Here is a 13,897-nt window from a genome sequence, read left to right as displayed (position 1 = left end):
AACCCATCCGTTCTAAAGGAGATCAGTGCTGGGTGTCCATTGGAAGAACTGATGCTAAAGCTGAAGCTCCAATGCTTTGGCCACCTCATGCGATGAGTAGACTCACTGGAAAAGACTCTGATGTTGGGAGGGATTGGGGGCAGGAGGAGAAGGGGACGACAGAGAATGAGATGGCTGGATGGCATCACCGACTCGATGGAATTTGAGTTTGAGTGAGTTTGAGTGAACTCCGGGAGTTGGTGATAGACAGGGAGGCCTGGCATGCTGTGATTCATGGGGTTGCAAAGAGTCGGACACGACTGAGTGATTGAACTGAAAGGAGACAAAAGACGTGTATGGAGAAAACTATAAGATACTGATGAACGAAATCAAAGATGATATAAACAGATGGAGAGATATACCATGTTCTTGGATTTGAAGAATCAATATTGTGAAAATGACTATACTACCCAAAGCAATCTACAGATTTAATGCAATGCCTACAAAATTACCAACGGCATTTTTCACAGAAGTAGAAAACTTTTTTTTTTTTACAATTTGTATGGAAACACGAGACCCCGAATAACCAATGTAATCTTGAGAGAGAAAAATGGAGCTAGAGAAATCACACTTCCTGACTTCAGACTATATGACAAAGCTACAGTAATCAAGATAGCATGATACTGGCAAAAAAGCAGAAATACAGATCAATGGAATACAGGATAAAGCCCAGAGAGAAACCCATACACCTATGGTCACCTTATCTTTAACAAAGGAGGCCAGAATATACAATGGAGAAAAGACAGCATCTTCAATAAGTGGTGCTGGGAAAACTGGACAGCTACATGTAAAAGAATGAAGTAACAACACTTCCTAATACCATATGAAAAATAAACTCAAAATGGATTAAAGACCTACATGAAAGGCCAGACACTATAAAACTCTTAAGAGGAAAACAGGCAGAATACTCTTTGACATAAATTGAGCAAGATCCTTTCTGATCCACCTCCTATAGTAATAAAAATAAACAAGTGGGACCTAATTAAACTAAAAAGCTTTAGCAGAGCAAAGGCAGTCATAAACAAGACGAAAAGATAACCCTCAGACTAGGAGAAAGTATCTGCAAACAAAGCAACTGACAAAGCATTAATCTTCAAAATACAAAAGCTCCTGAAGCAGCTCAAAATCAAAATAACAAACAAGCAAATAAAAAAGTGGGTAGAAGACTTAAACAGACATTTCTCCAAAGAAGACATACAGATGGCCAGCAAACACATGGAAAGATGCTCAACACTGCTCATTATTTGAGAAATACAAATCAAAACTACAATGAAGCATCACCTCACATTGGTCAGAATGGCTATCATCAAAAAATCTGCAAACAGTAAATGCTGGAGAGGGTGTGGAGAAAAGGGAACCCTCGTGTACTGTTGGTAGGAATGTAAATTGATACAGCCATTATAGGGAACAGTATGGAGGTTCCTTAAAAAACAAAAAATACCATATGACCTTGCAATCCCACTACTAGGCATATACCCTCAGAAAAGCATAATTGAAAAAAACACACGTACCCCACTGTTCACTGCAGGACTATTTACAATAGCCAGGAAATGGAAGCAGTCTAAATGTCCACTGACAGATGAATGGATAAAAAGATGTGGTACATATACACAGTGGAATATTACTCAGCCACAAAAAGGAATGAAACTGGATCATTTGCAGGGATGTGGATGAACCTAGAGTCTGTCATACAAAGTGAAGTAAGTCAGAAAAAGAAAAACACATATCACATATTAATGTCTATATATGGAATCTAGAAAAATGGTACTGATGAACCTATTTATAGGGCAGGAATAGAGACACAGATGTAGAGAATGCATTTGTGGACACAGTAGGGGAAGGAGAGGGTGGTACGAACTGAGAGGGTAGCACTAATATATATACACTACCATATTTACACTATCTGTAAAACAGACAGCTAGTGGGAAGCTGCTATATATAGCACAGGGAGTTCAGCTTGGTGCTGTGATGACCTAGAGGGGTGTGAAGGTGATTCACGTTGTGATATTGCAGAAACTAACACAACACTGTAAAGCAATTATACTCGAATTAAAATAAATAAGCAAAAAATTTTTAAAAAGGAAGTTTGAATTGTGTCCCTGCCATGTGCACAATGAAGTGAAACAGTCCTAACCTAATCTGCCACACTAAGAACTCTGCTGCACATGGTAAGGCAATGGGAGCTGTAGGAAAATTTGCTGTAACATATTTTATTGCATTTTACTTTGTTTGCTCATCTACATCCCCTGCTAGATTAAAGGCTTCTTAAGAATTTTCTCATTCATTTTTGAAAAATCTCAGTGGCTAACATAATTCTTCATAAAAATCTGGTATTTAATATGTATTACTCTGTGATTATGGGTTTTCCAGGTGGAGTTAGTGGTAAAGAATCTGCCTGCTACTGCAGGAGACACAAGAGATGTGGGTTCGATTCCTGGGATGGGAAGATACCCTGGAAGAGGAAATGGCAACCCACTCCACAGCTCTTGCCTGGGAAATTCCAAGGACAGAGGAGCCTGGAAGGCTACAGTCCATGGGGCCACAAAGAATTGGACACGACTGAGCACGTGTGCACGCACACACACAGTGTGATTAATTATGGAGATAAGATAAATATCTTACCATAATAAATTCTCTCTGTTATCATCCAAACAGGCTCCCTCAAAATGTGAACTATGAAACTAGAGAAAAGATCAAAAGGCAGAATATATCCCAGCTTCTTCTGGGCTGCTTAATTTTGATTACATATCTATTTGGTTTCTTTTAATCTTTAGACATAAAGGACAATGATTATTTTCAAATAAAAGTAAGAAAGCCTGAGACACCTACTTCTAGTTGAGTGAAGACTAACATTTCCTCTTCGTACATGCACTTCTATTTCCTCCTGGTTTAGCTGGCACCTGACAGTCCAGGGGAGAAAACATTTCAAGTACCTTTTTCATCCCAATATTTAGAAATGCTGATCAAACTAACTTCTTTTGTAGCTATTCTTGTGGCAAGATAATCTATCCCTTTAGGTTTTATTGCCTATTTAAAAACACCAGGTTCAAAAAAAATTTTTTTAACTATGTCATTAAATTATATTTTTGTCAACTGAAAAATAGCATGCAGCCTGATTTAAATCCTGTGAGATAGGGAATTCCAGTCTTCACGGAACTGTAGGTGTTCGGATTGGATTTCCAGTTTACCTATCGGAAATGATATGCTCTCTCTCCTGAGATAATGTGGGTAGCTTCTGGAATCAAACATGTCAGGAAAAACAATACTCTTTTCTATATTGTGCTTCTAGTACTTAGAGTGACCTTTATAATTTTTAACTGTATTTCCAGGTAATTGGGTAGAGTTTAAGACAGATCTGGATGCAGTATTTAGAGTCAACAGAGAAAATGTTGAGGGAGATGTAGACTGGCATTACCTTAGGCATCCTGTGACATTGTAGAATATATCAAAATCAAGCAAACCATTTGCTTTCGGGTAGTCTCCCTCTGGCCACCCCGAAAAGGGGATGATGATATTCTCAGTGAGGATAAGCAAGGCTTCTGTTATCATGAGATTCTTAAGTTTGTCATTAGAGGATAAATTCCACAGCAAACCTAGGAAAGTAAAGAGTACCATCAAAACAGTGCAGGACTAGGTCAAAATGACTGCTGAAGAGGTCAATTAAGAACCTCACCCTTAGATCCACGGCTGGTTATAAAAAGAAAAAAAAAAAAAAAACAAGGCGAGGGAGATAGTCCTTTTCACAAGGGAAAGAACTTGTTTAGACATCGTTAGATGCCAATGGAAGCTGTCCCATAAGAACAATTAAAATATATATAAAACAAAGAGAACTTACAATGTGAAACTATACATATCTAAATTAATCAAGAACATAAATGAATGCCAAAAATTCTTATTACTATTCTCTTAAAAGATCCTACCACAAAGCTGACTTCATTAGGATAATAAATTTTGGGCTGAGGAACAGGAAAGCTTGAAATGATCCTACTGTAATTAAGAGTTCAACATTTTAAGACTCATATTTTTCTCCCTTAGATACATATCTAAGAATATCTCTGCCTGCCTCCTGCTTCCCTACTACCTACAACTCCCACCTGACATTCACTTTCCAATAACAGCAGGAAAAGCCTGTAGAGAGCCTTTGCCTATGCCTGTCAAGAGTAGGCTCATCAATATCACCAATGAATATTTATTAACTCCTACCCAATAGTAAACTTTATGTCCACCCAGAATTTATGCTAGCTCTGCTGCTGCTAAGTCGCTTCAGTTGTGTCTGACTCTGTGCGACCCCACAGTCAGCAGCCAACCAGGCTCCCCATCCACAGGATTCTCTAGGCAAGAATACAGGAGTGGGTTGCCATTTCCTTCTCTGATGCTAGTGCTACCTCATCTTATATTACAGTTTGGCAGAGAAGGAGAAATAAGAGTATTTACTCTACCTGCCAACTTGCAGGGGCTAGGCATTGGTCTAAGACTGGTACCACATTTACTCCCTTAACTTTCCTGTCCTCTTGAATCCCTTCCACCCCCAATTAAAAAGAAAGGCCATATCAGCCAACTCAGGAAGAAATTAAGATAACAGAATACTGTACTTCCCAGGACATCCACAGGAACTGAAGCTGGGTATTGAGAGAGAATACAAAGTTGCATATATTTACATTTAGGATTTGTTTTTCTCACAAATTTGGTGTTCAAATACCTCTGATTCAGTGGAAGGACTATATACCTACCCCTTGCTATTCCAGTGACTCCCAGCAGGTGTCAAGTTTCTGTGCCATCATTCATTCTTCAGTAAATTACTATAACTCACTATCATCCAAGAAAGCAGAAAGAGAGAGAGGACAGAAAGAGAATTTTCTTCCTATATATGACCCACCACCCAGTCAGTAATTCTTACTTCTTAAATTTATTGCTTTGTCTGCATGAAGAACAGAGGAAGCATAGATATACAGGGCAGTCCACTCTATGAATAAAGCAAACATGGTGGTCTCAGCTAAATTATGTGGTGATATTACCTCCCCTGATATTAATGACAGAAATACAAGTCTGTGATTAAAGCTTAGTAGTTAATCAACCATACTTGTATCTGGCCCTTCAATTAGAGCATTCTAGGCCTGATGTGGAGAAGGCAATGGCAAGCCACTCCAGTACTCTTGCCTAGAAAATCCCATGGATGGAGGAGCCTGGTAGGCTGCAGTCCGTGGGGTCGCTAAGGGTCGGACACGCCTGAGCGACTTCACTTTCACTTTTCACTTTCACACATTGGAGACGGAAATGGCAACCCACTCCAGTGTTCTTGCCTGGAGAATCCCAGGGACAGGGGAGCCTGGTGGGCTTCCGTCTATGGGATCACACAGAGTCGGACACGACTGAAGTGACTTAGCAGCAGCAGCAGCAGCAGGCCTGATGTAGTCTTTTGGGGATTAAACAGTTTACTTTAGCAGTGTACAAGTAACTAATTTTTTATTTAAATCACGAAATATCCACCACAGCTTATACCTAGCTTCCATTAGACAAAGCAATGCGGGGTCTAGTGTTTTCATGAGGACTAGAATTTGGCCAATGAGGTCTTTTCCTGATCAAACTGGCATTTGGGGTTAGCAGTGTCACTCAGCCACAGGCTTTGCAACACAATGACTTCATTGGTCACACCTCACATTAAGAGGCCCTGGAAGGGGAAAGACAGAATAAAATTCCAGAAAACTCCTAAGGTGGCTGAAAACAACTGAAAGGCAGGTCTGAGGTTGAGTTTTGGTTACTAAGCTACAAAAGAAAGCTGAAGAGAAAAGAGAGAAAAGGAAAATAAAAGCTTCCTGTTCTAAATAAGCAAACAAATGAACAGTCTCTGCCTGCCAGAAGCTTAAAAATGTGAAGCATAATGGCATTTCCTCTCTTAAAAAGGACCACACAGAACACTCAAAGAAAGTACACCTTACAATAAAACCCAGAGAGGATTAATGTGAAAAAAGGGAATGGAAGTTTCTTCCAAAGTCAATGTCCTTTGCAGTTTGGCATGCTATACTATTACTACAGAAGTATATGGTTTGGAAAGTTTCAGTATAATTTTTGAATTTTAAATGTAAGATACTGTACAGAAATGTCATACTTGCCAAAGTTCTGTATGATACAAAGCAAGGGAAGAGCTTAAATGTTCCCTAGAGATTCAGGATTGTATATCCTTACACACACCATCACATACATACATCTAAAATCAGTAAATGACCAATTACCAATTGGGAAAAGGTATATGACAATACAGGACAAAGGTTAAATACCATTAATATACAAGGTTCTTATAAATCTTTAAAAATTAAGTTATTGATAGAAAAATTAACCCAAAGCTCAGTCGTGTCTGACTCTTTGTCACCCCATGGACTATATTGTCCGTGGAATTCTTCAGGCCAGAATACTGGAGTGGGTAGCCTTTCTCTTCTCCAGGGCATCTTCCCAACCCAGGGATCGAACCCAGGTCTCCTGCATTGCAGGTGGATTCTGTAACAGCTGAGCCACAAGGGAAGCCCAACCCAAAGTGAAAAGCGTCTAATACACATAAGAATGCAGGCTCTCTAGTAACTAAAAAAAAATGCATTATTTAACAACTACATATCATTTTCTGTGGCTACAGGAGGCAAAACCAGAGCAATGAGTGGAAATTCTGAGGAAGGAGATTTTGGCTCAGTGAAAGCATAAACTTCTAAAAGAACTTTGAAGAAAACAGAAAGATCTGCTTGTAAGATTCAGCATTATCAATGGAGCCAAAAAAAATGAGCTCATCTTTTATGAAAATATCAACAAGGTGCTTTATCTCAAAACTAGAGTATTACAAGAGACTAGCAGTTTTCAAGTGAGCCCAGTGGCAAATTAGAATCATGTACTCTTGGGCCACACCTGCAATTTTTTTTAGGCATACTCATAGAAAAATTTACTAAGCCTGACTCTCAGGATGGATTCCAGGAATTTACATTTTAAAAATGATTCACATTTTTGGCATTGGGAAATTAATGGTTTAGATGACCCTGAATAGATGTCCCTTTCAATGATTACATTCTGTATTCCCTGATACTGCATTATATTTGGGGTTTAGATTTCCATTTGCTTTAACTTCTGGTCAGTTTATTCATAGTGCCTTAATTTCTATTATTACAGTTCTTTATTGTAGGTGTACTGTCTGTAATTTTCTGTCGCTAAGCTCTCTTTCTAGCCAAAAAGAAAGGAACAGGATTCTGGTAAGGGGTATAATTTGAATAATTAGCAATTTTAAGTGAGAGAATGATAATTGCATTATTGAGAAACTTATTGCCAACTGATATTTATAAAATATAGTTAGTGAATAAAGGGATCTAATAGATATTAAACCCCAGTTTTATTAATATTGCCCTTAGGACCAGAAATATAGTTAACCAAATCTGTATAATGTTAATAGCAAAACTGGTAAATTTTATGATTAAATCTTCAAGGAGCAGCAGAAGTAGAAGTGATTCTTTTTAAACTTATATTTCAAAATGATCACAGAACAGGAGGAATGTGTTTTTGTAATTTCCCTTACATGGATCATTCCTTCTTTAACCTAACTTTTGTAAAACTTATCAGGAATATCATATTATAACAAAGATCATTTATTTGAAAATGAATCTCAAGAGAAAGAAATTCAAGAAGGCAAAATGGTTGTCTAAGGAGGATTTACAAAAAGCTGAGAAAAGAAGAGAAGTGAAAGGCAAGAGAGGAAGGGAAAGATACCCCACTGAATTCAGAGTTCCAAAGAATAGCAAGGAGAGATAAGAACGACTTCTTAAGTGGATAATGCAAAGAAATAGAGGAAAACAATAGAAGGGGAAAGACTAGAGATCTCTTCAAGAAAATCAGAGATACCAAGGGAACATTTCATGCAAAGATAGGTACAATAAAGAACAGAAAAATTGAGGACCTAACTGAAGCAGAAGGTATTAAGAAGAGGTGGCAAGAATACACAGAATGGTACATAAAAGATGTTAATGACCCGGATAACCAAGATGGTGTGGTCATCTCATCTAGAGCCAAACATCCTGGAGTGTGAAGTCAAGTAGGCCTTAGGAAGCATCACTACCAACAAAGCTACTGGAGGTGATGGAGTTTCAGCTGAGCTATTTCTAATCTTAAAAGATGCTGTTAAAGTGCTGCCCTCAATATGCCAGCATATTTGGAAAACTCAGCAGTGGCCACAGGACTAGAAAAGGACAGTTTTCATTCCAATCCCAAAGAAGGGCAATGCCAAAGAATGTTCAAACTACTGTACAACTGCATTTATTTCACATGCTAGTAAGGTAATGCTCAAAATCTTTTAAGACAGACTTTAACAGTATATGAACTGAGAATTTCCAGATGTTCAAGCTGGATTGAGAAAAGGCAGAGGAACTAGAGATCAAATTGACAACATCCGTTGGATCACAGAAAAAGCAAGAATTCCAGAAACACATCTACTTCTGCTTCACTGACTATGCCAAAGCCTCTGACTGGTGGATCACAACAAACTGTGGAAAATTCTTCAAGAGATGGGAATACCAGACCACTTTACCTGTCTCCTGAGAAACCAGTATATAGGTCAAGAAGCAACAGTTAGAACTGAACATGGAATAATGGACTGGTTCCAAATTGGGAAAGGAGTATGTCAAGGCTATATATGGTCACCCTGCTAATTTAAATTCTATGCAGAGTACATCACGCAAAATTACAGGCTGGATGAATAACAAGCTGGGAAACTGAATAAAAAGACTGCTGGGAAAAATATCAATAACCTCAGATATGCAGATGATACCACCCTAATGGTAGAAAGTGAAGAGGAACTAAAGGGCCTCGTGATGAAGGTGAAAGAGAGTGAAAAAGCTGGCTTAAAACTCAACATTCAAATAACTAAGATCATGGCATCTGGTCCTATCAATTCATGGCAAATAGATGGGGAAAAAAAAAGGAAACAGTGACAGACTTATTTTCATGGGCTCCAAAATCACTGCAGACTGTGACTGCAGCCATGAAATTAAAAGACACTCGCTCCTTGGAAGAAAAGCTGTGATAAACCTAGACAGCATATTGAAAAGCAGAGACATCACTTTGCCAACAAAGTCCATATAGTCAAAGCTACGGCTCTTCCAGTAGTCATGTAGGGATGTGAGAGTTGGACCATAAAGAAGTTTGCATGCTGAAGAATTGATGCTTTCTACCTGTAGGACTGGAAAAGACTCTTGAGAGTCCCTTGGACAGCAAGGAGATCAAACTAGTCAATCCTAAAGGAAATCAACCCTGAATATTCACTGGAAGGACTGATGTTGAAACTGAAGCTCCAGGACCTGATGCAAAGAGCTGACTCCTTGGAAAAGATTCTGATGCTGAGAAAGATTGAAGGCAAGAGGAGAAGGGGCAACAGAGGATGAGATGGTTGGATGGCATCACCAACACAATGGAGATGATTTTGAGCAGACTCCAGGAGACAGTCAATTGCTGCCAAAGGGAGCAACTTTGGATATTTTGATACAGCAAAACACTCAGATAATACTGGACTCACATCTGGGTTTTGTTGTTTTCTTAGCTGTGCAACGTTGGGCAGCTCATGTAACCCCCTGAGCCTTACACTGGTCATATGTAAACAGTCAATAATACCATACCTTATGGAGCTATCAGGAAGAACAGAGGTAAAAAAATGAAAAGTTCAAGGTTATGGCTAGGCATAGATGTTAAGGAATCTTCCTGTAATGCTGGAGACTTGGGTTTGATCCCTGGTTTGGGAATGATTCCCTTGACAAACAGAATGGCTACCCACTCCAGTATTCTTGCCTGGAGAATTCTATGGACAGATGAATCTGCTAAGCTACAGTCCATGGGATCGCAAACAGTCAGACATGACAGCCCATAATAGAGGCTCAATAAAAAAAAAAAATGTTTATAAAAACAGACAAGAAAAGATTCATATATATGGCTACTCACTTTATGTTTCTAAACAAAGATATAAACATGTCTAAATTAGTTAATTTATTTTTGATCCCACAAAGCACTTATTTAGCACTTCTATTAATAGAGCTAAAGGAAGTTATTTAGTAGTGTGAGTCACTCAGTTGTGTCTGACTCTTTGGGACCCCATGGAGAGTAACTCACTAGGCTTCTCTGTCCATGGAATTCTCCAGACAAGAACACTGGAGTGGGTTGCCATTCCCTTCTCCAGGGGAGTTTCCTGACTCAGGGTCCAAACCCAGGTCTCCTGCATTGCAGGCAGATTCTTTACCAACTGAGCCACCAGAGAAGCCTGTTATTTACTAGGATTTGTATCAAACATTCAAATATCAACTCATGCAATGAGCACTTGCTGGTAGGGATGTTTGGCTTATACTAGAAACTCTGGGAATTGCACAAATTCAGCTCTGTAGATTATGTAAAGAAGATGGAATGATTTCTATGGCATCAATACCATAGAATATTCTCTGTTCTTAGTTTCCTTCTTCCTACACAAAAGAAGAGGAAGTTCACAAACGACAGATTATTTCCTTTACAAACACCCACACATCCTCCTAAGTGTTCTGGCTATCATGCACCCTAACCTTGATCAGTTTATTACTGAAGATTCCTCTAGATGAACAGCAGCTTCTTTGCTCTACTAGTGATTTTCACAATGCTGGGAATAACTTTCATACTCTTTCAAAACACTAGTCCAAAGTCTATACCTCTTTTAAGGTCCACAGTGAAACATATCTCCTTCATGAAGTCCTGACTGTGTATGGATCTGATTCTCTTTTGTGTTCACTACTGTAGTTTAATGAAGAAAATGTTAGTTTCTAAACGTAAGGTTTTTTTTTTTTTTTTAAGGCCAACAATTGTATAATCGTTCATGCTTTAGTAGATGGAAAATAAAATTCACAACCTCTCTAGTCTGTGATGTGCCTTGCTTGATACTCGAAGGCTGCTCTCTAAATGTTGGCTGAATGAATGAATGAATAAGTGAGATTTCTGAGGTACTTTAATATAAGTTACGGATATGAAAGGAAGTCTCTCATAGGACATGACAGCATGCTGGCAGAAGGGTAGTATGCAGAAACTCTTCATATAGTTTTAAACAATTACAAAACTTCATGTAGTTTTACAAAATTAAACTATATCAAGATAGAAAACTGTGGTATTTTGAGATACAAATGGGTACAGAAGATATAATGACAACATTTTTATAGGAAAAAAGACAACTGTTGAATAATAAAAGATAGCAGAAGTGCAACAGATATTCAGTTCAATTTAAACAATATTTAGGGAGCACCTCTTTTAAATAAGTATAAACACTGTCAACTGTATCACTAAGAAAAACTTTTATATATTAAAAAGGGTTAACTTCTTTGGACTTAACTTCCTCATCTGTAAAACTGAGATTTAGTACCCAATACCTCAAAATATCTCAAAACTAAGGTTTTGTGAGAATAAATTAAAAATTTCTAAATTGGAAGGACCGATGCTAAAGCTGAAATTCCAATACTTTGGCCACCTCATGCGATGAGTTGACTCACTGGAAAAGAGTCTGATGCTAGGAGGGATTGGGGGTGGGAGGAGACGGGGACGACAGAGAATGAGATGGCTGGATGGCATCACCGACTCGATGGACATGAGTTTGAGTGAACTCCGGGAGTTAGTGATGGATAGGGAGGCCTGGCGTGTTGCGATTCATGGGGTCACAAAGAGTCGGACACGACTGAGCGACTGAACTGAACTGAACTGAGGACACTGAAGATACTTAAAAGTTTCCCCAAGAAAATACTACTGAAGATTATACTCAGTAATGGTTTCTTACATTCTTTGTAATGAGTTCAGGGAGCTTCAGCAGAGAGCTGATGAATCATTTTCAATGAGTTATTTTCTATCACATACACTATTCCTTTAAATGAAATTAAGCCACTTTTCTCCATGCTTCAAGAATTATTAAAAGCATTACTTTATTTCTGATTATTTTAGTTTTCCAATTCACACACAGAACAGAGACATTTATTTTTCCAAATCAGTATTTGAATAGAAATATGAAATGGAGAACTGAAAAACATATCTAGTCATGTTTTCTTTTTAGGGGGTCAAGGGACAGGGAAGTTAGGAAGCTGGTATTGACAGGGGTCCAGGTGATGAAAGGTACATAGAATTTTTAATTAAAAATATTAACCAAAAGCTCCAGAAGAATTTCCCCTTTAGAAAAAAAAGGAATTCAAACTTGAATCTGGGGTCTAAGCCAACAGTAATAATGTTCCTTAAAAGTCATCTCACAGATAACAATGAGCCCATCTGTCATTTGTTTCAGGAAACTTCAGAAAAACAAATGATATTAACACATCTGGCTGGGGTGCACTATGCTACCCCTGTTAATAGTAGGCATTACCTGTTATTTGCTTCTTAGTCTCCAAGTCTCTGGTTTGCTTTAACACCTGGAGCAGCCGAGGTACTCCACTGAGTTCAGCTACCTCCAATTTATTGTCATTATCTTCAAACACTAAGTTTCTCAAGGCCCCACACACGGCTCGCTGGATATCTTCATTCTGAACTTTTAGGAGCTGTAGAAGCTTGGGGATGCCATGAAGCTGATAAACCTGGGAAGTAGATGCATATTTCAGATACTTATTAATTTTTATTTGATAGTAAAGATATTCAATGTAATATGAATGAACAGAGGAAGTTCACTGAATTTGCTGATAACTACCACCAATTAACGTCTGGTGCAACCTGACACTCCAGTGTACAACACATCCCAGCTCTAAGGCAGTAACTCATCAAGGGCTCAGGATAAATCTGCGAAGTTAAGACTGAAACCTATGAAAAAACTGAAGGGCAAAGTTACGTGATAAAGGGTGAATAAATGATAATTAAGTGGATGTTGTTGCCGTTTAGTCAGTCATGTCTGACTCTTTTGGGACCCTGTGGGACCGTAGCCCACCAGGGTCCTCTGTCCAAGGGATTTTCTAGGCAAAAATACTAGAGTGGGTTGCCATTTCCTTCTCCAGGGGATCTTCCTGACCCAGGGACTGAACCTGAGCTTCCTGTATTGTATGCAGATTCTTTACCACTGAGCCACCTGGGAAGCCCAATTAAGGCGACAGAAAAGCCTTAATCACAATAAAGATGAAGAGAACTAGGAATCCGAGAAATAGATAAAGTTTTATGGAAGAATACCATATTACATGAATTTGCTTTCCAGGACAGAGCTATACAGTCAATATATACAATAGAAATCACCTCCATCAGTAGTAAAAATAAAAATCATTTTTCATTTACCATGGCAATTGTAGTAGCAATGCAAAATCAATCCTAAATGCAAGTTTGTTTTTTTTTTGAGATATAAATGACATAACATTTATGTTAGTTTCAGGTGTAGACTATAATGATTCAATATCTGTATATAGTAAGTCTATTACCACCACACATAATTGGACTTCCCTGGTGGCTCAACTGTTAAAGAATCCGCCTGCAATGTGGAAGACCTGGGTTCAACTCCTGGGTTGGGAAGAACTCCTGGAGAAGGGAACTCCAGTATTCTGGACTGGAGAATTCCATGGACAGAGAAGCCTGGCAGGCTACACAGTCCATGGGGTTGCAAAGAGACAGACAAGACTGAGCAACTTTCACCACACAGAGTTACAAATTTTTTTTCTTGTGATAAGAACTCTTAAGGTCTATTTTCTTAGCAACTTTTTATTGTTACCATGCTGTACATTACATTCCCATGACATTTATTTTATAATTAGAAGAATGCAAGCTATTTTTATAATCAATTGTTTTGGCTATTTAAAAACATTTAAATAAGTTATGCAAGCATTTTAAGTAAATACATAACTTTATAATTTTTAATATGCTATTTAAAAAATATTTCTTCTAT

At 38.3% G+C, this 13,897-nt stretch overlaps 1 protein-coding gene across 1 annotated transcript in view; it reads right to left on the bottom strand.

Moving 5' to 3' along the window:
- PKP2 (plakophilin 2) overlaps window positions 1-13,897 on the bottom strand; it is a 92,182-nt gene that overhangs the window by 30,044 nt on the left and 48,241 nt on the right. Inside the window, exons 5-6 of the mRNA XM_055395749.2 lie at window positions 12,407-12,614; window positions 3,455-3,632 (exon numbers count right to left, since the gene is read on the bottom strand). Of these exons, the coding sequence (XP_055251724.2) occupies window positions 3,455-3,632; window positions 12,407-12,614 (386 nt within the window). The remainder of the gene's footprint in view (window positions 1-3,454; window positions 3,633-12,406; window positions 12,615-13,897) is intronic.

This window comes from Moschus berezovskii, chromosome 6, assembly GCF_049115385.1.
Source record: "Moschus berezovskii isolate FMDL1 chromosome 6, NW_MosBer_1.0, whole genome shotgun sequence".
NCBI classification, from domain to species: Eukaryota; Metazoa; Chordata; class Mammalia; order Artiodactyla; family Moschidae; genus Moschus; species Moschus berezovskii.
The sequence above is the reverse complement of the archived record's forward strand: the minus strand, read 5'-3'. Positions and strand labels throughout refer to the sequence as shown.